General features: G+C 47.3%; 2 protein-coding genes across 3 annotated transcripts in view; one reads left to right on the forward strand and one right to left on the reverse strand.

Annotated features, from left to right (window-relative positions):
- VWC2L (von Willebrand factor C domain containing 2 like) overlaps positions 1 to 24,122 on the forward strand; it is a 558,431-nt gene that overhangs the window by 526,218 nt on the left and 8,091 nt on the right. The gene's annotated exons all lie outside the window — the stretch shown is intronic.
- LOC147730762 (uncharacterized) lies at positions 14,358 to 19,078 on the reverse strand. 2 transcript variants are annotated; one of them, XR_015308600.1, is made up of 3 exons: positions 18,980 to 19,078; positions 18,100 to 18,225; positions 14,358 to 16,304 (listed from the first exon to the last, which is right to left on the reverse strand). XR_015308600.1 is itself a non-coding variant. In XM_086958626.1 (2 exons), exons 1-2 carry the CDS (start codon positions 18,236 to 18,238, stop codon positions 15,907 to 15,909), a joined length of 537 nt encoding a protein of 178 aa, XP_086814752.1. In that variant the 5' UTR covers positions 18,239 to 18,254; the 3' UTR covers positions 14,358 to 15,906. The 2 variants fall into 2 exon arrangements, 1 of the variants encoding a protein (XP_086814752.1); XM_086958626.1 differs by lacking the exon at positions 18,980 to 19,078 and having other exon boundaries at positions 18,100 to 18,254.

Below are 24,122 nucleotides of genomic sequence, written 5' to 3' on the forward strand. Positions count from 1 at the left end.
GCCACCCCAGCGTGCTAGTTGCTGGGACTGGGGGGGGCTGGTTCCTCTCATGGTTGCGAGGGCCCACATGCTCCCATGGCACCTTCTAAACACCACAAAACTAGCCCTTGGGCTCGTGCCTCACGCTCCCCGCCAAGGAAGTAACCTTAGCTCTATCCCTGACTGAGAAATCACAATCATGGGGACACCAGGATACACACAACCAACCCTTGAAATGCCCTGCTGGAGGCATTTATGCAGCTGTTCACAGGAGGATCCATCCACCCTGCCTAAACACCGGTCATGCAAGCAGGAGTGCACCTAGCGTATCAGTTCAATCAAAAGCTGTTTCTACCTGGTCCCAAAGCGGGTCCTTTCGCACCCGAAATCCAACAATGTGGCACTGCCCATAACATGCTGAACTGTTGCCGTGCCGCCCCAGTGTGGCAGTTGCTGGGAAAGGGCAGACTTGCTCCTGCCATGCTGGAGAGGGCCCACGTGCACCCGAGACACCCCCTAACCGCATCCCATGACGTTGCCGAAACTGCTGCATCGCACTCACGTCGTAAATTTTGGTATTCCCTGATTAGTCACCGCCCCCGCTGTTAGTTGATGGGGCGGGGGTGTGGTAGGGTGACTATCGTGTCGAGAAGGGGCCACGAACTATCCCAGTTTCCTCCTCGCTCCCTCTGTGCAAACCGTTGCCGCCCCAGCGATCTCTTTGTGGTGAATGCCTGTCTCCCTTAGCGGTGGTTCGAGGGTGGGGGGGAGGGCGGACCTACTTGCAAGCGCCCCTCCCTGCGCCATGGCATTTGCTCCCCAAAACTGTTCTTCCGTTGTGCCGAAACCATGACCGTAGCGCTACGAGCACCCCGCACACAAATGAGCCACCCGGCCCCATCCATCAGTGCCCCCTTCCCTATCGACCATTCCTGACACATAGAGGAGGGTGGGAGGAGGACCGGACGCATCGCCCAATGCCCCCCTTCCCCCCCCCCCATGTACATTCCCGACCACAACGCCGGCTTCTGCTCAGAGAGAACCTGACTCTGGACCAGGGGAGCTGCATAACCCCCCAGCCCTCTAGCGAACACCAGCCCAGGCTATGGCTGGGTGGTGCTGCAGAATGGAGGGTTAGGGGTGGGATCACAGACTCAGCGCATTAGCCGATCCTACAAATCTCAGCTAATAGCCATCACTCCCCTACAGCTAAACACGCAGGTGTAGGCCTACTCAAAACTAATTATTGTATCTAGAGCCTCTTGAGTAGTTCTATAGCCATGGCCTCAAATAATACACTGCAGCAAGCCCCACAGTTCCACTATATCACGAGCAAATTAAATACCAGTACATTATAAAAAATCTGTCCGGAAACGAATAGCTGGGGGACCGCTCACCTGGTAGGGCAGGGCAGGGCAGGGCTGGGGAATCCACTCTGGAGTCACTGTGGACAAGGGGTTAACAATGCTTCTATCAGTTTGGTCAACAGTGTCAGCACACCTAAAGGGAGAGAGACACACATGTGCAATCTCTCTCTTCCAAGCCGGGAAGCAGGCGCAATCTGTTGGAAAAAGAAGCCTGAGTCAAACCTAACCTAAGAAATGGTAGTAGCAGGCAACAAACTACCTACAAAAGCGTAAGTTGTTAGTACAAAGCAGTACCAAGTCCTGTCCGGGTGCTTAATGTGAGAAAACGGGAGGTTAGGGAGTATGTGAATAGAAAATGCTGCCAGTTCGCGAAGCTGGTAAATGGAAGCAGCTGACGTATTCCACACAGAGGTGTAAAAATGTACCATGTCAGGTATGAGTAGTTGTACCCACCGACAGGCGGAAAGCGAAGTGGCTACACCTGAAGCTGTGGCTGCTGGAAACAATAAAAACATCTCCCCGAAACACCTCATAAACAATAGAAGCAGGACAAAACTGTACTTGGGCGGTGCTCATGTGCAAAAAACCGTAAGTGCTATGGTGTCGCATTAACCATTTAGGGAGCAGCAAAGAAGAGTGATGCTGCACTGAACCAAAGAGAAGGCATCTGGTAGCAAAGTCCTTTACCAAATACACCAGGTCTTGCAGACAGTACATGCTTGCTGCCGATGCTTGACCTAAAAATCAAGGAATTGTGACCAGGAGTGGACAGTAAACAGAGGGAAAATGAGAGGAGCACACATGGGGGGAGGGCAAGGAAACTTGCATTCTCAAGCTGTGCTAAATTTAAAATAAGAAAATGGTCTTCCAAACAAATATGCAGTGAAATGATACTACTCATCCAGTCAGAAGACTGTGAGACCAAAATTATCCTGGATGGGACAACTACAAGAAGAGGGAGGAAAGCTAGCAAATCAAGAGTAGACAACAGAGATAGACAACAGATCCATCCAATCATAAGGAAGGGGCTAAAGTAAAATCCACTCTATGTATCTGTATTATTTTAGAAACAATGAGTCTAGTAAAAAGACAGATAAAGCTGTTTGTAGTTGATACTGAAAACCACATGGACCAGCTCACAAAACATTTTTGACTGGCCTCTCATATGTAAGCGTGGGCGGAAAATCCGTTCCGCTCGCGGATTTTGCGGATTTTCGGGAAAGCGCAATCCGCGAGATTTGCGGATTTCCCGCAAAATCCGCAAATTCGCACGCAGCGGATTTTTTTGGCGGCGCGCGGCGTTGGTGATACAATTTTTGCGGCGCGCGGCGTTTATCATCGTTTGCCGAGTTGTTTTTTTCGATAGTTTGCGAGTGCTGCGCCATTTTGGATCTTGCTGTGTGATCCCGCGGGAATTGGCGAGCGCGATTACGTCATCGCGGCTTGCCAGCGAGAGTTTGTCAACGCGAGTACGGCGAGATCACGTCTCGCGGTACTTCGCAAATTGCGAGATTTGAGATGCGGCGCGCGAAAATATAAATTTGCAATTCTGCACAAGAAATCCACCAGCAAGCAGCATAAACCTTCTAGAAATGATGATTTTTATGTGAATAACTCCTTAGTTTGACATTTGCCTGCACTTTTTTAGCGAGGAGTCCATTTTGGGGAGGGGGGCAGGGGGGTGGGAGGAAGGAAGTGCCCCATAGTCTTCAACTTCCTGTTCCTGTTCAGCAGGCTCCTCCCAGTGCTTTGTCCATCTCCTGGTCACTTTTCATTCGGATGTGGACCTGGAAGGATTACCTTTTGTGGATGCTGCTGGATCTTTGGATTTGAGGCCTTTTTGACTTTCTTTGGATCACTGTTGGATTAGAAATTTTACAAGTAAGTTTGTTTGGGGCATTACAGTTGCTGCAACTAAAATTTTGGGATTTTCGATTTTTTTGCTGTTTTGGGGCCTTTTCCCAGGGGTACTCAGTGGTGGGTGGACTGATTCTTTCTGTGGGTTGTCTTGAATTTAAACATCATGGAGGCCATAGATGAATTGGGATTGTGCTGATTTTTCTGTGTTTTTCGATTTTTTTTTTTTGTAAAATTTTGTGTTTTTCGATTTTTGACCTGTTGTTGGGGCCTTGACCAGGGGTAGTGAGTGGTGCATGGGGCCTAGTCTTTCTGTGGGCTGTCTTGAATTTAAACATCATGGATGGAATGGGATTGTGCAGATTTTGCAGTGTTTTTCGATTTTTGGGGGTGTTCATGGGGAGGGACATGCCATGTGGCTGGTGGCCATTTTGAGTGCAGCTACAGGCACTGGCCATGTGCTGGCAGGCAAGTGGCCATTTTGAATGCAGGCTTTGTTGTTAGGCCTCCAACCATTTTGCCTACTTTTCAACCTTTATTTATGCCAGGGGTAGTGAGTCTTGCATGGGCCTAGTATTTCTGTGGGTTGTCTTGAATTTAAACATCATGGAGGCCATAGATGAATTGGGATTGTGCTGATTTTTCTGTGTTTTTCGATTTTTTTTTTTTGTAAAATTTTGTGTTTTTCGATTTTTGACCTGTTGTTGGGGCCTTGACCAGGGGTAGTGAGTGGTGCATGGGGCCTAGTCTTTCTGTGGGCTGTCTTGAATTTAAACATCATGGATGGAATGGGATTGTGCTGATTTTGCAGTGTTTTTCGATTTTTGGGGGTGTTCATGGGGAGGGACATGCCATGTGGCTGGTGGCCATTTTGAGTGCAGCTACAGGCACTTGCCATGTGCTGGCAGGCAAGTGGCCATTTTGAATGCAGGCTTTGTTGTTAGGCCTCCAACCATTTTGCCTACTTTTCAACCTTTATTTATGCCAGGGGTAGTGAGTCTTGCATGGGCCTAGTATTTCTGTGGGTTGTCTTGAATTTAAACATCATGGAGGCCATAGATGAATTGGGATTGTGCTGATTTTTCTGTGTTTTTCGATTTTTTTTTTTTGTAAAATTTTGTGTTTTTCGATTTTTGACCTGTTGTTGGGGCCTTGACCAGGGGTAGTGAGTGGTGCATGGGGCCTAGTCTTTCTGTGGGCTGTCTTGAATTTAAACATCATGGATGGAATGGGATTGTGCTGATTTTGCAGTGTTTTTCGATTTTTGGGGGTGTTCATGGGGAGGGACATGCCATGTGGCTGGTGGCCATTTTGAGTGCAGCTACAGGCACTGGCCATGTGCTGGCAGGCAAGTGGCCATTTTGAATGCAGGCTTTGTTGTTAGGCCTCCAACCATTTTGCCTACTTTTCAACCTTTATTTATGCCAGGGGTAGTGAGTCTTGCATGGGCCTAGTATTTCTGTGGGTTGTCTTGAATTTAAACATCATGGAGGCCATAGATGAATTGGGATTGTGCTGATTTTTCTGTGTTTTTCGATTTTTTTTTTTGTAAAATTTTGTGTTTTTCGATTTTTGACCTGTTGTTGGGGCCTTGACCAGGGGTAGTGAGTGGTGCATGGGGCCTAGTCTTTCTGTGGGCTGTCTTGAATTTAAACATCATGGATGGAATGGGATTGTGCTGATTTTGCAGTGTTTTTCGATTTTTGGGGGTGTTCATGGGGAGGGACATGCCATGTGGCTGGTGGCCATTTTGAGTGCAGCTACAGGCACTGGCCATGTGCTGGCAGGCAAGTGGCCATTTTGAATGCAGGCTTTGTTGTTAGGCCTCCAACCATTTTGCCTACTTTTCAACCTTTATTTATGCCAGGGGTAGTGAGTCTTGCATGGGCCTAGTATTTCTGTGGGTTGTCTTGAATTTAAACATCATGGAGGCCATAGATGAATTGGGATTGTGCTGATTTTTCTGTGTTTTTCGATTTTTTTTTTTTGTACAATTTTGTGTTTTTCGATTTTTGACCTGTTGTTGGGGCCTTGACCAGGGGTAGTGAGTGGTGCATGGGGCCTAGTCTTTCTGTGGGCTGTCTTGAATTTAAACATCATGGATGGAATGGGATTGTGCTGATTTTGCAGTGTTTTTCGATTTTTGGGGGTGTTCATGGGGAGGGACATGCCATGTGGCTGGTGGCCATTTTGAGTGCAGCTACAGGCACTGGCCATGTGCTGGCAGGCAAGTGGCCATTTTGAATGCAGGCTTTGTTGTTAGGCCTCCAACCATTTTGCCTACTTTTCAACCTTTATTTATGCCAGGGGTAGTGAGTCTTGCATGGGCCTAGTATTTCTGTGGGTTGTCTTGAATTTAAACATCATGGAGGCCATAGATGAATTGGGATTGTGCTGATTTTTCTGTGTTTTTCGATTTTTTTTTGTGTAAAATTTTGTGTTTTTCGATTTTTGACCTGTTGTTGGGGCCTTGACCAGGGGTAGTGAGTGGTGCATGGGGCCTAGTCTTTCTGTGGGCTGTCTTGAATTTAAACATCATGGATGGAATGGGATTGTGCTGATTTTGCAGTGTTTTTCGATTTTTGGGGGTGTTCATGGGGAGGGACATGCCATGTGGCTGGTGGCCATTTTGAGTGCAGCTACAGGCACTGGCCATGTGCTGGCAGGCAAGTGGCCATTTTGAATGCAGGCTTTGTTGTTAGGCCTCCAACCATTTTGCCTACTTTTCAACCTTTATTTATGCCAGGGGTAGTGAGTCTTGCATGGGCCTAGTATTTCTGTGGGTTGTCTTGAATTTAAACATCATGGAGGCCATAGATGAATTGGGATTGTGCTGATTTTTCTGTGTTTTTCGATTTTTTTTTTTTGTACAATTTTGTGTTTTTCGATTTTTGACCTGTTGTTGGGGCCTTTTCACCAGGGGTATTTGAGTCTAGCATGGGCCTAGTCTTTCTGTGGGCTGTCTTGAATTTAAACATCATGGAGGCCATGGATGGAATAGGATTGTGCTGATTTTGCAGTGTTTTTCGATTTTTGGGGGTGTTCATGGGGAGGGACATGCCATGTGGCTGGTGGCCATTTTGAGTGCAGCTACAGGCACTGGCCATGTGCTTGGCAGGCAAGTGGCCATTTTGAATGCAGGCTTTGTTGTTAGGCCTCCAACCATTTTGCCTACTTTTCAACCTTTATTTATGCCCAGGGGTAGTGAGTCTTGCATGGGCCTAGTCTTTCTGTGGGTTGTCTTGAATTTAAACATTATGGAGGGCATGGATGGATTGGGATTGTGCTGATTTTGCAGTGTTTTTCGATTTTTTTGTGCTCTATAACTGAACTGATGTTCCTCTGTCTTCCATTTTTTTTAGGTGCACAAGACTCAAGAGAACCACCAGTGCCAGGAAGAAGTCCTGCAGCGGTGTGTGTGTGCAGCATAACGTCACGCGACGTCACGTCTGGCCTCAGACAACTCTACAATTCGTGCAACTGCGGCCTGCTGTCTGACCTGCTCTGAAGAAGATGGCCCCAAAGAAAGTTCTCCGTAGCTCCTCTAGCAAGAAAGTTGCTAGTAAGGAGCAGAAGAAGCAAGTTACCAAGGAGGCTGGTGTGTCACCCGCCACTTTTTTTGGGAGCAAAAGAAAAAGTACGCCTGCAGCAGCAGGATCTGCTGGGGACCAACCTGAGAGCAGCACCCCTGCTCCATTGGGTTCAGTGCCTCCACCACCACGCCAACTTAAGTCAAAGCCCTTGAGTGCTTCAGAGGCAGTCAGTGTACTTCTCCAATCACCATCGACCAGTGATGTTGGCTCATCGCAAGAAAGTAGCAGCAATGTCCCTGAATCAACACAGGTTGTTGTAACTCATCTGACAAGTGTTGAACAACCACAGCCGCAACAACAACACCATGTGCAAGTACACGCCCAAGTACATGTGGAAGGAGAGGCAGCAAAAGGAGATGCGCAAGCAAAGGTGCATGGACGTTCACAAGTGCCCACAATAGTTGTTCCTCCCGAAGTAGGGGCACATTTGGAAATCGACAATGAAGCTGAGGTATCATTGGAAGCCACTCCTCCTGATGATCATTCATTGTCTTCCACATCCCTAGCAAGGAAAAGATCAAGGGGGGTGTCTACATCTTCTTCAAGCCCACCTCGTTCTGGTGCAAGTGATCTGTCTTGGGAACCACGACAACTGCGGTCTGACAGTGAGGCAGAGGCACACCATGATCTGCCACCGGTACCTAAGCGTAAAAGGAAGGTCGTCCAAAAACTCAAACCTATGGAGTGTGATGAGGCTCAACAAGAAGTGACAGATACTGCTGGTGATGAAGCCTCTCACGATGACGACGAGGCAGTCATCACAAAGGTCACTGCAGCCCCACCGGGCATGCAGCAAAGAGACATTTTGACCCTATCCCGAGAAGCTGCTGAGCGTGATGATGATGTCGGCGAGGAGGCAATGGAAATGGAATCATTAGATTTGGAGTTAAGTAGTACACCAAAACCTACCGCTTCCATATTTCTTCCTCGCAAGAAGGTACCCACCTCGTCCTCGACCTCAATTCGTGGTGGTGAAAGTGCAAAACGTACTGAAGTTCGGCAATCCACATCCTCCACTTCATCTGTCATTAGCAGCAGGACCACCACCACCAGTATCGACGCCTCCTCCGGCGGCGGCCCCCGAAGACATTTCAAGTCTCCAGTTTGGGACTTCTTTAGTGTTTGCCCAAAAAAGGAAAACGTAGCCATTTGTAGCCTTTGTAAGCTTCGATATAGTCGTGGTAAGCTTGGTTCTAACTATGGTACCGGAGGCCAGAGAGGTCATCTTGAGAGAAGGCACCCTGTCGAATGGTTTCCGCACCTAGAGGCGGTCAAGAAAGCCGGAATTGCACGTAATGAAAACGTTGATTTGTCATCTGCTGATGACGAGGAGGTAGAAGAAGACGATCCAAACACTTCACTTACACCAAGTTCCCATGTCAGCAGCACACCCCATGGGAGCCACACTAAGAGTGTGGGAGAGAGTGAGACATCAATGCGGAAAAGTTCATCAGCGAGCGTAACTGGGTCGAAGAGATCATCATCCCGTAAATCATTGGTCCAGGGCAACATTAAAAAGATGTTGTTTACAGAAGCGCAATATGAACGCAACCACCCAATGACCCGTCTGTATAACACTAAGCTGGCTAAAATGCTAGCTCTGGACCTTCTCCCTTTTTCTTTTGTCGAAGGGGTTGGTTTTCTAGAATTAGTGGCAGCGCTCTGCCCTAAATGGAAGGTTCCTAGCCGGTTCTATTTTGCCCGAGTTGCGGTTCCAGCACTACATGAAGATGTTCTGAAGGCGATTGGGGCAGCTTTGCAGAAGAGTGCTGTTCACACTATACATCTGACAACAGACATGTGGAGCAGTGGCGCAGGCGCTGATTACATGTGCATCACTGCACACTGGGTCTCTTTTTCAGGGGCTAAAGCAAAGCTAAACTCAGGTGTTGACACTAACATTGTTTTTAAAGGTGCTCGGAAACATGCAACACTAGCCATGTTTGGTTTGGAGAAACGTCACACAGCAGAAAACATTTTGGATGTCTTTAACACAAAGGTCCTTAACTGTCTGTCCCCACTAAAACGCAAGGTTGGTTATGTTTCCACGGACAATGGCTCCAATATAGTTAAGGCCATGAGGGACGGTTACTATTTCAGAGTGCCGTGTTTGGCGCACTGTATAAACCTGGTTGTCCAAAAATTCTTGGGTAATAAACTCAGTGCAGCGTCCAGTGTATTGGAGAACTGCCGAAAAATTTGCAAGCATTTCAGGCATTCTTTTAAGGCCCGCAAGCAGCTGAGGAGCATGCTATATCAATGTCAAATGCCAGTGAAAGCACTCATCCAGGAGGTGGTAACACGTTGGAACTCAACCTTCTACATGCTTGAGCGTCTGTATGAGCAGTATACGCAACTCGATCAATATTTCTTGAAAGAGGGTATAGAGGAGCTGAGGATGGGTGGGCCGCAATGGAACATAGTTGAAAGCCTAACACGCATGCTTCGTCCTTTTGAGGTCTTCACGCGTGCAGTCAGCAAGGAGGACTCTAATTTGGGAAAAGCTATCCCATTGTTGTACATGCTGGAGGACCAACTGAAGGAGGTGTGTTCTGTGTTTCGAAAAGATGACAAAAAGAAAGGCTCTTCTTTGCTTCTGGCTGAGCAATTATTAGAGCTCCTACAAGGTGATGAACGTCTTCAAAAGATCCACTCAGAACAGCATTACATTTGTGCTACTATTCTGGATCCACGCTACAAAAAGGCGCTGGCAGGCAGAGCATTCTTTTCTTTTGCTGATGAAGATGTTACAAAGTACAAACGTTGGCTAGCCTTGTCAGCCAAGAAGTTTGAAACAGAACGGCTGGAAATTGAAGGAAATGGCAGTACATCAGCAGGCCATCCCCAGTCAAAACAATCCACTTCTGCACCTGTGGCTGTGGCACAAGTGACCTCTCAGCCGTTAAAGACACCGGCAACCGCATCATCTGCACGAAAGACAGCAGAAACATTGGAGGCTGAAGAGGATTGGCTAGCTCTGCGTGGGTTTGGTTCTCAAAAGGCCAGAGGCACAGCAAGAGCTACGCAAAGTGGAGGAACCTTGGAGGAGGACCTTGAGTCGATGGTGAAGGACTATCTGAATGACTCCACAGAGGTCTATGTTAATTCTGACCCATTGGCGTATTGGCATGGGAAAAAAGAATTGTGGCCACAGCTCACCAACCTGGCTTTAAACTACTTGTCTTGCCCACTCGCAAGTGTGTCTTCTGAACGGGTTTTCAGTGCGGCTGGTGGGATTGTAACTCCCAAACGGAGCCGCCTCTCGCCCAAAAATGTGGAGAGGTTAACAATGATCAAGATGAATCAGCACCTCATACCACCAGATATAAGAGTACGAGAGAGCGTGCCGGATGAAGAGGAGGTGGCCAGCACCATAGATGAGGGAATTTCTACTCTGTCAGGTGGCACTGACCTCACCCGGGCTGAATTCGCAGAGTATGATGACGAAGCCTTATTCTTATTCCTGGACCGTGATTCCGACTTCGAGCCCTGAAAATGAGACAACGAATCAATAACTTTCTTTTTCATCCTTATTCACTTTTATTCCTGTGTGTCTGTCTTTCTTTGTTGTGCACAGTTAATATAATTCAAACTTTAATCAGATTATCACAAAGACAAGCCCATCAGCAGAACTGTCTTCACTTGTTTGCTAATTTATTTGAAGGTGCCGCAGTCTGCATTCCTCAGGTTCACAAGTTCAGAAGAACATGCTCCTCTATCCTCCTCCTCCAGACTCCTATTTCCATCAAAGCAGAGGGCTGGTTTACGCCCAATGAAGAAAGACTCAGCACTTGTGGGGGTGTTGTTCTACCTCTTTGCAGGTGAGTTGACGGGTCTGGGGCCATTGCTGGGAAGCACTAAAAGTGGTTTGTGCCAAATCCGAGGCGGAAATTTTTTTGTGTTTTTGATGACTTGCTTGCCTTTGAGGTGCTCTTAGGGGGGGTTCCGTCTGTTTGTGGGTGAGTTTCATGGTCTGAGAGCATTGCTGGGACACTCTAATCTTGATTGCATTTGCTTTTCAGGAAATCCGTCGTGCCAACCCCGACTTATGGCCTAGCTACGCAGCGCGTTTGGACCGAAGGCCCAGAAATATTGCAAGTATGAGATTTTGCTTTTGGCCTGTTTGGGGGTGTTATGCTTCTTGGCGGGTGGGTTGCCGGGTCTTGGGGCATTCCTGGGAAGGTCTAATACCGGGTAGAAGTGGTTGGGACAAAATCCAGGCCGATTTTTTTTGGGCTATTTCAGACATTTTGCTCTATGTAGCGTTTTCGGGGGCCTGTTTGGGGGGCTTGCTGGTGTTTGCGGGTGAGTTTCGTGGTCTGGGAGCACTGCTGGGACACTCTAATCTTGATTGCATTTGCTTTTCAGGAAATCCGTCGTGCCAACCCCGACTTATGGCCTAGCTACGCAGCGCGTTTGGACCGAAGGCCCAGAAATATTGCAAGTATGAGATTTTGCTTTTGGCCTGTTTGGGGGTGTTATGCTTCTTGGCGGGTGGGTTGCCGGGTCTTGGGGCATTCCTGGGAAGGTCTAATACCGGGTAGAAGTGGTTGGGACAAAATCCAGGCCGATTTTTTTTGGGCTATTTCAGACATTTTGCTCTATGTAGCGTTTTCGGGGGCCTGTTTGGGGGGCTTGCTGGTGTTTGCGGGTGAGTTTCGTGGTGTGGGAGCACTGCTGGCTATATATACTTTACTTTGCAAGAGGTTTGAAGCAAATCCATGGTGGCTGAGGGGACTTAGGGCCTAGCTGCAGAGCGCGCGCGGAGTGATTTGGGAAATTTGTGAAAAAGTGACTAAGTCCCCATTTTTGTACTTTTGCTCTTTGGCTGTTTGGGGGTCTTCTACTCGTTTTCTCCTGGGTTGACGGCTCTGGGGCCATTGCTGGGAAGCTCTAATACCGGATAAAAGTGTTTTGGACCAAATCCCAGGCGGAATTTTTTTTGTGTTTTTGATGACTTGCTTGCCTTTGAGGTGCTCTTAGGGGGGGTTCCGTCTGTTTGCGGGTGAGTTTCGTGGTCTGGGAGCACTGCTGGGACACTCTAATCTTGATTGCATTTGCTTTTCAGGAAATCCGTCGTGCCAACCCCGACTTATGGCCTAGCTACGCAGCGCGTTTGGACCGAAGGCCCAGAAATATTGCAAGTATGAGATTTTGCTTTTGGCCTGTTTGGGGGTGTTATGCTTCTTGGCGGGTGGGTTGCCGGGTCTTGGGGCATTCCTGGGAAGGTCTAATACCGGGTAGAAGTGGTTGGGACAAAATCCAGGCCGATTTTTTTTGGGCTATTTCAGACATTTTGCTCTATGTAGCGTTTTCGGGGGCCTGTTTGGGGGGCTTCCTGGTGTTTGCGGGTGAGTTTCGTGGTCTGGGAGCACTGCTGGGACACTCTAATCTTGATTGCATTTGCTTTTCAGGAAATCCGTCGTGCCAACCCCGACTTATGGCCTAGCTACGCAGCGCGTTTGGACCGAAGGCCCAGAAATATTGCAAGTATGAGATTTTGCTTTTGGCCTGTTTGGGGGTGTTATGCTTCTTGGCGGGTGGGTTGCCGGGTCTTGGGGCATTCCTGGGAAGGTCTAATACCGGGTAGAAGTGGTTGGGACAAAATCCAGGCCGATTTTTTTTGGGCTATTTCAGACATTTTGCTCTATGTAGCGTTTTCGGGGGCCTGTTTGGGGGGCTTGCTGGTGTTTGCGGGTGAGTTTCGTGGTCTGGGAGCACTGCTGGGACACTCTAATCTTGATTGCATTTGCTTTTCAGGAAATCCGTCGTGCCAACCCCGACTTATGGCCTAGCTACGCAGCGCGTTTGGACCGAAGGCCCAGAAATATTGCAAGTATGAGATTTTGCTTTTGGCCTGTTTGGGGGTGTTATGCTTCTTGGCGGGTGGGTTGCCGGGTCTTGGGGCATTCCTGGGAAGGTCTAATACCGGGTAGAAGTGGTTGGGACAAAATCCAGGCCGATTTTTTTTTGGGCTATTTCTGACATTTTGCTCTATGTAGCGTTTTCGGGGGCCTGTTTGGGGGGCTTCCTGGTGTTTGCGGGTGAGTTTCGTGGTGTGGGAGCACTGCTGGCTATATATACTTTACTTTGCAAGAGGTTTGAAGCAAATCCATGGTGGCTGAGGGGACTTAGGGCCTAGCTGCAGAGCGCGCGCGGAGTGATTTGGGAAATTTGTGAAAAAGTGACTAAGTCCCCATTTTTGTACTTTTGCTCTTTGGCTGTTTGGGGGTCTTCTACTCGTTTTCTCCTGGGTTGACGGCTCTGGGGCCATTGCTGGGAAGCTCTAATACCGGATAAAAGTGTTTTGGACCAAATCCCAGGCGGAATTTTTTGTGTGTTTTTGATGACTTGCTTGCCTTTGAGGTGCTCTTAGGGGGGGTTCCGTCTGTTTGCGGGTGAGTTTCGTGGTCTGGGAGCACTGCTGGGACACTCTAATCTTGATTGCATTTGCTTTTCAGGAAATCCGTCGTGCCAACCCCGACTTATGGCCTAGCTACGCAGCGCGTTTGGACCGAAGGCCCAGAAATATTGCAAGTATGAGATTTTGCTTTTGGCCTGTTTGGGGGTGTTATGCTTCTTGGCGGGTGGGTTGCCGGGTCTTGGGGCATTCCTGGGAAGGTCTAATACCGGGTAGAAGTGGTTGGGACAAAATCCGCGCGGAAAAGCCTTTAGTTTTGGCACTTTTTGTAACTTAGGGTTCGTTAGGGTTAGCCCTAGCAGCAGGATTGCATGTGTATCGGGGTGTTCTAGATTTTTCAAACTGAGTTCTGGGGTCTTAGAGCACTCGTGAGAATGTGTAATTTTGGTTGCAAGTCATTTGAAGAAAATCCATGGTGGGAAAGGGGGGATTTGGCATAGTTAAAGAAAGCCTTTGCCACTATTCTTAACTTAGGGTTCGTTAGGGTTAGCAGTATTTCTATTGCATGTGTTTGAGTGGGGGGGATTTCGAGTCTTGGAGCGATGCTGGCTATGGCTACTTTTGCTTGGTTGCTTGCAAGTGGTTTGAATACAATCCACGGGGGGTAATGGGTAATTAGGGTACTTCGGCCTACTTTTACTTTCAAAGTAAGTTTTGTCTCCAGTTTTCTGCTAGGCCTCGTTTTTTGGGTGGGAGCACTGCTAGGAAGATCTATTTTTGTTCTAAAACACAGTTTACAGTACACCTAGCTTGAGGGGCAAGATCCGCTACATTAATTTGCCCATACTTACTTATCCTTCAAAAGGTGACTCAGAGTACGCACTTTCAAAAACATTGTACTGTCTGTCTACTAGGAAAAACAAATTGTGACTTTTTGCACTCCACAGCCTACATACCTTATATTTATTTATCAGTGGTGTTGTAATATTATATCACTTCCTGTTTTTCGTTGAATAATTACAGGCCGGGTTTCAGTCTCTGCAATGGGGAAAAAAGGATGGAGTCAGGCTTCACAGTAGCGAGCCACAATTCAGCATCAGGCAGGCAGTGGACAGGGTGTCTTCTGGTGACCAACATCGGTGGACGAAGCGTCGGCTGCAATGGAGGAGTGCCGCTAATAGGAGGATTTTTTTTCTGCGGGCAACTTACTTACCACTTCCAACAGGACCACTACAACCACATAGATACAGTATCCCTTGCCTTTTTCTCTGACTGTGACTGCATTTCTTTGCTCTCTCTCGGCTTCTACATTGATCCCTTAACACATCACTTAGTCCACTCCACTATCTGCACCACACATAGTCATTTGTAAGTGCTCCTACGTAATTCGCAAGTCGCAGCACGCCCCAGGCCGTAGAGGACTGGGATGGCCCCAATGATGAAGCATGTCACCAAGGGGCAACCCTGGTGAGTGAGGGGACACCTAGAAAAAAAGCAATTTCTCCTTTTCTATCTACTATACCTTCTGTCAGGTTACGCAGCCCCTAAGCGCCTACCGTACTATGAAACTACATTTCCCATGAGTAGGCGGGAGACTTGCAGACTATTTAGTGAGACTATATGAGAGTACCCTTGTATGTTAGGACATCACTTCACTGATGCCTGTCTTGTCTTCTCTTACAGGTATCCTTTCCCTGCTGACCCTACCTTTACCCATCCCACATTTTTTATTTTAGTTTGTTATTTTTCTCCCTCGCCTAATGCCTCGAACACCCTGTGTTTACACTTCTGGGTGTTGGTGACATTTGGAGGTGGAACCATATTTGCATCGACTGGATCACGGGGAGTAAACGTGACACCTTCCAGACCAACCCCATTGAGTGTTGTTGTGAATGGATTTATAGTGACCAGCAAGGCTCTCGGGTATCTGGCTACAGAGACCTTATGTTGAATATAGTTATCAATAATTCCACACAGGCCCTGTACTGTCGCATTCTTTCTTTCCACAGTTGTCGATGATATATTCTTACTCTGCTTGACAAAGAACCATTGCTAATGTGAAAGAACTTCAACCGAATTAGTAGTTATACTTTACCATTTGTTAGGCTACAATGTGGCACTGCTCTACTGTACTTCTGTCACCTGCTATATTCTCAGTTGTACCGTTGAATTGCTCAGGAGGACAAACCAGATTTCATTTTCTTTTTTTTCATAGGCATGCAACTGCCACTGTGTCACACCACTACTACCACCGCTATGAGGAAATTTTATCCGACCAAGATTGCCAACGTTATTCGGTGTTTCCCGTGGAGCCAGCCCTGGGCCTAGCCCTACTTTCAAACACAAATTACAGGTAAGATAAGCGTTTGGTGGTTTGGGGGTATAATGGAGTATTAGTACGAGAGACGAGAGCCTGAAGGTAGTACTACTAAAGTCCTAGGACTCTTGGATTCACTTCACTTAGTCTGTGAGAGGCACTTAGTGTTGAAAACATTTGGGCATTTACACTTAAAGGAAGAAAATGGAACTAAACTTTCAGGAAAACAGTCAACGTTAAACCCCCACCCACCAGGCAAGCAGTAAAAAACAGGTATGCTCAGATAAAGTTTGAAAAAGTATATTTATATCCCTAACAAAATAATCTCCCGCAAGACCCTCCCTAACCCCAACGATTGTCCTTCAAAAGTCCCCAAAAACCCAACTCCCAATTCCCACCCCCCAAAAGTCTCTAAAAAAGGGGCAAGGGACACTATGGGTGGATGCTGTTCACTTTTTGGGCCAGGGCATCATGCTCCTCGCGGAGCAAGGCGAGCTCCTGCTGAAGGCGGGACACCATCAGGGTGGTGCGGCGCAGGCGTGCCTTCACTGCCTTGCAGGTGCAAGGCCTGTGAGAAGCAGCTGTTGGCCTTGCTGCTCGGCGGTGGCGTTTGCCTTTGGCAGCCCGGCTCAGTCTCGGTGGACCACTGTGCTGGGTCACGGTGGCAGCCGGTGAGGCCACGGAGGACGACGTTGTCGTTGTTGTCGACCGCACACTTTCCACGTCCTCCAGGGCCACCAGCCGCCGATATTCCGCAACAGTGGCCTCGATTCTCCGTTGCCGGGCCGCTCTAGCCAGCTCCTTCCTCCTTGTTCGTTTGGAAGGAGAACCTATATGAAGAAAGAAAGACATAGTCTGTAACCAATGCTCTTTAAGATTAACTCAATCATTCAGCAGAAATGTGTGCTGCAGTACAACTAGCAACTTGCAAGCGCATTACATAACTATTGAGGCCAGTATCTATCTAACCTCACACTTCTTCATCCTTGCTCTAACATTAGTGGGAGTTTAAGGAACAAATTCTATGAGCACTGTGGACTTCCATTGGAGTCGACTATGAAAGTACACCAGTCTTATTCTTCTTCTTGTCTCTTGTTTTGGAAAATTGGTACGTTATTTTCTGCAAGCCGGCATAATGCCAGCGCGGTAAACTTGCACCCGAGAAAAAGAGACGCACGCCATGAGGAGTGACCTAGACTTGCGTTGCCGTTGCGTTACTGTACCCGTCCAGTACATGCAGGTGGTGAATCTCTTACTTTTCTATTACGGGTGGCACTGAGAATACTCTGTTACAACTCAAGGGCTACTGCTTAATTAATTTAACTTTCACCCTACAGTGGAAATGAGTACTAGAAATGGAAAATTGAAGAAGATAAATAATCTGATTATCTATCACTTCACATGGGATGTTTTTGCTTATATATGGGATGACTTTAGGTGCTTTGCTTTTTATTGAGTGACAGGCAGTGATACATCCACACATGAATGACTGAGTACTACTAAACTTATTAAGAGAGGTAGGGAGTGGCCACCATAATAACCGGATCTATGCAGTGCTTGCAATACAAACTACTGCTACTATTTATGGTAGTATTTGGACAAAATTAAAAGTTCTTTTCCTTGCCTTTCCTACACTGGAACGGACGTGCGGGTGCAGTGTTAGTGTTACATGCTCTTCAAAGTTACACTTAGTTCATCCACTGACCGTCTACTCTCTCTAGATCATGGGTACTCACAAACTTTCTCTCAGGGGCTACATTTACAGTGTAGTTTGGGGCCGAGGGCCGCACTGGTGGGGGCGGAGTCAGAGGGGGCGGGGCTAAAGCAAAACGATAACTTGTGACCATGAGGTTGCACACAGGTCCCTGCAGCAGATGCCCTCATCCACTGAGCCACCAGACCCAGCATTTACATACATCTCTCTCCCTCCTGCTGTCCCTCCTGCCCTCCCTCCATCTCTCTCTCCCTCCTGCCCTCCCTCTCCCTCTGTCATCTCACTGTGTGTGTGTCTATCTGTGTCAGCCTTCAGCCCGGGTTGAGACCGCTTCCTCAACGCGCACACACAGACAACAACACCAAAGTACTTAACAGGTCTTTAAAAGACCATTAACATATTATTGAGGCTTTGTTTGTTTTAGCGCCCCTGCTTCTCCACCCTGACAATCACTGCTTGCCCGGCCCCACAGAGCAGAGGCTTAGTTCTATTTCACCTCTTTGTGGCCTTGCATCTCCACTCTGCTCTGTGGGGGCCGGGGGAGCAGTGATTGTCAGAGTGGAGATGCAGGGGCGCTAACAGGTGAAATACAAAAAAGCCTCTGCTCTGTGGGGGCCGGGGGAGCAGTGATTGTCTGCAAGGTCAGCGCACCGCCAACGAAGGCTTGCCGGGCCACCACCGGCCCGCGGGCCGTACTAGGAGTACCCCTGCTCTAGATACACATATGCTATCTAAGAGTCAGATAGTAGCATGATCCAGGTATATGGACACATACAGTTTCTGTGTCACCCACCCAGGCTGTTGTCCTTCCACCCATCATTGCTTCATCATTCACCCAGCCATGCATCTCATATTCTTGCCTTCCCAGCTAGTCTTCAATCTCAATAAGTAAGGAATATATAAGAGCTTACCTCTGGCCGCCACCACCGTCTCAACTCTCACATCCGGCGCCGCCGCCTCCTCCCCTGATGATGAATTGCCCTCCGCCTCCGTGTCGAGCACCACCACCACACTGGCCCCGCCACCAGATGTTCCACCTACAAAGTACATTTAAGAATCTTAGAATAAAGCACTCACTAGTCACTAGTATTTGGTCTAGGAATGAAGACATGTGAAAACAATGTAATTTGTGACTGTCTACGTTAAAGTTAAAAAAAATGTCCCTTTTTCCAGGGAAGGTTGTCTTGCTGCACTTTTTGGCACAACTGATGAAGGCTGATTTTTTAACACGCACCATTTTTCTCCACACAGACAGAAGATGGACTTCTAACAACAAGATCAAGTTGAAACCAGGTGAGAGCTCGGCTCGACCACAAGAAATGTCTTCAATTAATCGTCAGCACTAACCACTTTTCCATTATCAGTTAAACGTTTAGTTTTATTATGACTTCATTTTAATAAATGTGTTTACTTTTAATAAAGCTTTTAAATTTAAATACAATCTGTGTTTTTTGGTCCTCCAGACTAGAGTGACTGAACGAAAGGTTTTGCAATTTTTGCAAGCATGAGTCCAGATAGAACACTTCAAAAGACATTATGGACAATCCCAGAGGACTGCACTAAGTTGATAGAGCTATTGCTGACTAGAATCATGGGAGTTTCGCCAACCGTGCAATCTTAGTTAGCTACACAGACAGACTAATAAGAATAATCTAGTAATACCACAGGGAGTCATAGTAGAGGCAGGATAAGAATTTAGATACAGTCTACAAGAAGAGCAAAGACAATTTTGAAAAAATTCAAATGAGGAACGCTAGGAAAAATAGGTACTAGTCTAAAATGAAAACTTACTGGGGCCAGCAGAGGAGCCCTCGCCTGCCCGATCCTGGCCCTGTTGATGAACAGCATCCGCCGCCTGCTGCTCCTGTGTCCTCCTCTCGCCCCTGGGGGGAGCTGACGTACAACATGAAAGAAAGAACAGAAAACATGGATGATTGTTGCTTGTCAATGTCAACCAAATCAAACATTTCAAAAGAACAATAACAAAATATTTCCGCGAAATTATATTGATTATGGTTACTTTTTATTTATTTGCGGACCTGTGACTTCGAAAGTCACGTAACTCACTAAACAAAGTACTGAAACGTTCACCTAGGACTGGCAGGCAGCAGTCCGCAGGCAAGACGCAAAGTGACAGACAAACTCCATTGTGATTTCAGTCAGATCAGTGACAACACTAACAGTTGCCTGCTACATTACCAGTCATTTAAATAGTCAAACTATCAATCCACCGCCACTATTTTTCTTATTGTCAGGGTTACAAAGGAAGGGGCAGATTTAAGCCCTTGCGGCTCTTTTGCGCCGTTCTTGCGTGACTTTTGTGACGCAGCAGCTAAACAAAAAAGGGCGCCATGGTGCGGCGTATAATATTATAACAACGTGACGCATTTGGGAGATGCATCCCGTTATAAAGCCCTGCGCCATCAGGGGGCGTTCCGGCGCAAGGGAGGGCATTCCTGCGCTGGAACACATCCTAATAGTGGCTGAGGGAAATCTACAAAATATCAATCAGTCACCTTTAGGACAATGATGCGTCACACAAACCCTGCACCTGCTTGAAGCAGACGTACGGCTTGACCCAGCATTGGGGAGATAGGGTACCCCAGAGCATTGATGGAGCTGCGCCATCGTTGCGACGCAACTCCAGCAGTAAAGCTTCGGTGACGTTTTGGGCCCATGGGGAGCCGCATTGCAAATACGGCGCACCATGTTTGGTGGTGGTAGCGGGCCGCACAATTAATGGCGCATCCCTGCTACTTTGCAGGGATGCGACGGTAATTGCAATTCTGCCCCTTAGGGGCATACTTACTTACGCGTTCTGGCGCATCTCCAGAGATGCGCCAGATCAAATGCGTCACGCAAAACTACCCTTGCGACACGGCAGATGTGCCTCATTTACAATGCGGCGCGCCCTGGCGCAAGGGTAGGCACTTGCGTGACGCATCTCGTCACGTAAGAGCGGCGCATCGCTGGAGTCACGTCGCCAACGCAATGCAACTCCAGTAATGCTCAGGGCCACCCAATACTTTACATGCTGTGTCAGTCCTTTCGCCTGCTTCGAGCAGACATAAGGAATTGAATTGACGTAGCAGCGTCGCAGAAGTGCCTGCGTTAAATCTTGTAGATTTCACGCAGGCAATTTTGCGAGGCGCACAGCCGCTGGACCGCCCACCCTGCGTACTAGGAACGCACCCATTGTGGTGCAGGCCCATGGCTTTATAACGTGACGCATCTCCCTAGATGCGTCATGCTGTAAATGACTTGCAGGGATGCGGCACGTTTACGCCGCTGTTGCGTCACGCAAGGCAACGTAAACGTGGCGCAAGGGGCTTGTAAATGTAATCTGCCCCCTAGTGTCTAGCATTACGCAGTTCTGTTAAGTACACTCATACATAATAGTTACTCAGGCCAATGAGACCACGAAATAGAAAACAAATAAGCATAGTAGCAACCCCACTGAGAAGGAGAGCAGTGCACCTGAAATGCACAGAAGATTTTGAAATATAATTTAACTACAATGTAATCGTCATCAGCGGCATTATTGGCTTGCTCCATGTAAAAAACAAATATTTGCAATACAACAACACAGAGCAGGAGAAAACATCATAGTAGTGAGTGATTAAATGCCAATGGCTACTACTACTCACCAAGCCCGGGGATCTCCAAGCCGAGCTGGTCCAGCAGGTCGCGCTCGCGGTCCAGGAGGTCCGTCCAGCGATGGGTGACCTGGCTGTAGGTGTGCTGGACCCCGTAGAGGTGGGATATGGCCCAGCACACCTTCTCCCACCGCTTCCGGCGCTCCCGCATGTTATAGCCGCCGGCCGCGATCCTGCCGCCTCCCGCGATGGTCCTGGGCAGGCGGCGCTGGACGAAGTAGACCAGCGCGCCCACTTCCTCCGGGCTGAATATCTCCCGGCGCGTCACCTGCTCCCCCCTCGATCTCACGCCTGCTGTCCTGCCACTGGGTCCAGCACTACTCCCCGCCGCCGCTGCGGCCCTCAAGTGCCTGGGCAGCTTCACGGCGCCTGGCTTGACCATGGTCTGGGCAGGTAAGGTAGGAAGAAGTAGAAAATTAAGAAAGAATAGGATAGGGAAGAAGAAAAGAAAAGAGTTTACAAAAGTAGTTTAAAAGTAAAGAAAAATAGCAGAAAAGACAAAAATATACAGCTAGGAAAAGAGAGGGATAGATAAGAAGCAAAATCGTAAAAAAAAAACTGAAAACAAGCAAAGGATGGGAAAGATATCAAGAGGATTAAACACCATGCCCAGACACAGGAAATGAATGAAAAACAAGATGGCCGGCGCCCGTTTCCGAGCGCGAAAGTCAGTTCGCGCGAGATTTTCCTCGCGATCTCGTGCGAACCTCTAGATTTCCCGCGCGATCTCGTGCGAACCTCTACTCGCAATGCGCTTACTGCGCGAGATTATACATAGCGGGCGGAAACGGAAATACGTCACGCAAACAAAATGGCCGCGCCCGTACTCGACCTTGGGGTAAATTCGCGTGTTGCGCTGCAAGCGGCTCGCGAATACTGCAAAAAAACTCGCGAAACAACAAGCCGCAAAAAAATAAAATGCTCATTCGCACGAATTGGCGGCTTCCGCGGTCGGTTTCGCACGACGCCGCGCCCCGCGAATAGCGCGAAAAAAACCGCAAAACGATTTCAGCAAAAGCAAAAGCAATGAGCAGGTGCAAAAGGTCAACCTCATGATTTGTAACGATTCTTTGTATTGCTTCCTGAGGGGGCCCTCCAGAATTCGGTTGCCTGCTTGCAACTATTGTGTGACCCTGCTCTGACCTTAACTGTATGCCACAAAGGTCCTGATTTACAGCTAAAGGAGCAGACAAGCAGGTGCCAGGCTGGAACTTTAAATTCTTTCAGTGACACATTAATTAGCCCCTAATTCATTATTGTCAGTTGGGGCAGGGCAGGTGTTGTAACTAATTTTGCAACAATGAAAGCACTTAGCAAGTGCAAAAGATCACTAATCAGGGCGCACTAAGGAAGCAGGTGCCAGCTAAAAAAATATTCTGTGACACATTAATCAGCCCCAAATTAATTCAGGTCACTTGAGGCAGGGAAGGTGTGCTTTGCTTTGCCGAAAATAATGTACACTGGACAACCAGAGGGTGTGGTGATGAAACAGAGGGTGGCATGGGTGGGCCAGAGGGTGGCATGAGTAGTCAGAGAGTGGCAGTGGTGACAGAGAGTGGCAGTGATGAAGAAGAGTGTCCCAAACAGGCTGGACATGTAGAAACAACAAGTTCGCAAAACTTGCGACCCGACAGGTAAGTTCGCAAATTGCGAAATTGTAAAAACCCTCGCGAACTGGCAGAAACACGGGCGAACACAAAAAAAAAAAAAAATCCGCAAATTCGCGGGAATTCGCGGATTTTGCGGATTGCGAATCCGCAAATCCGCAAAATTCGCGAACGCGAGATCCGCAAAATTCGCCCATGCTTACTCATATGTTCTTAGTGGTAAGCGAGGTGCAAACACTCTTTACTACCATAATATGAAAGCCCGTTATTATCGGTGGTAATGTATGACAAAAATATCTGTAGTGATGCATTATGTTTTGGTGGCATAGTGTTGTGTTGTTTTTGTGCTGTTGTGATTTTTGCTCCATTTTTGCAGTGCATTGTTCAAATATTTTGGTGTGTTCTACCCTGTTATGATTTTGTTTGAGTGTTGTTTTTGTGTGTGTTATAGTTTATGCCTTTTTCTGTTGTTCACTATAATGACCTAAGGTAGTATTAATCACAAACTCACATGAAAGTTGAATAGTTATTGCTTTATTGGCGTATATTAATATAATTATAAGTTAGAAAATAGCCTAGCCCAGAAGCGCATCCAGTCCCAACTGCTTTTATGTGTCTCATCAACATTCATAGAGAAACTCTGACATGTCACTGTAGAATCTTACTTTGTCATATTACTATGTCACTACTAATAATTCATGCACACAAATACACAATATACATGACTATACCTCATTACCTTGGAATCAACAAATGTTGCTGCTTAACCAGCCAAAGAGCAACAGCTTCATTGTATGGTCCAGGAACAAACAACCATTAACCCTCCATTTCTTCAACTGTCTAAGACATCTCAGCCAAAAAAAGTAGCAGATACCTTGCTTAAATTTAGTACTTCTGGTACTCTCTTTATGTGGTACAGCTCCATTTGACCCTGTTCTTAGAATGTCATCTTACAGACCAGTTGAGTGGGTGGAAATTTATGGGGCCACTTGCATTAAAGGGCAAGTCTAGGGAAGTTGGGGAAGAAACCATTTGATAATTCAATGTTCAAGTGACAGGTATTGTCTGACACATAGTGTGATATTTTAGAACCCAACTTTATTTGTACTATTGGCCACACGGCAAGGAGGGAAAATGAGAACAATTCCCATGTTTTAGTAATGAAAGTAAAAAGGCATAATATGGTTGTTGTGTCGCCTCAAATCTCTGGGCCCTCATGCCACTGCACCTGTTGCACTATGAATAGCTACTCCCCTAGGCAGTAATGCACTTTACAAGGTGCATGAGATGCGACATAAATAGTTACAGGAATACGAATATGTTTGCTATTGGAAGAAAGAAAGGGCTCTGGTCATCTGTAATTGTATTGTACATTGTAAATAGTATATGTTACAAATTAGGTTGGCTGGGGTGTGAGCCCTGCTCAAGCAGCTAGTTAGGGCAAGGCACAGCAAACCCCAAATTAAACTTTACTCACCCCCAAGTAGCTTGGCGGAGAGCAGTCAGGCTTAACTTAGAGGCAATGTGGAATGTGCAACACTTTACCCAGTAACCACCACATAAACAAAATCCCACATGAAGTTAGAAATATGGAACCTAATTTAATAAATAAAACCAGACCAAAACAACAAAAATCCAATTAGTAGAACCAGAGTTTTGAATTTTTAAAGA

Source organism: Lissotriton vulgaris, chromosome 2_1 (assembly GCF_964263255.1).
Source record: "Lissotriton vulgaris chromosome 2_1, aLisVul1.2, whole genome shotgun sequence".
Taxonomy (NCBI): domain Eukaryota; kingdom Metazoa; phylum Chordata; class Amphibia; order Caudata; family Salamandridae; genus Lissotriton; species Lissotriton vulgaris.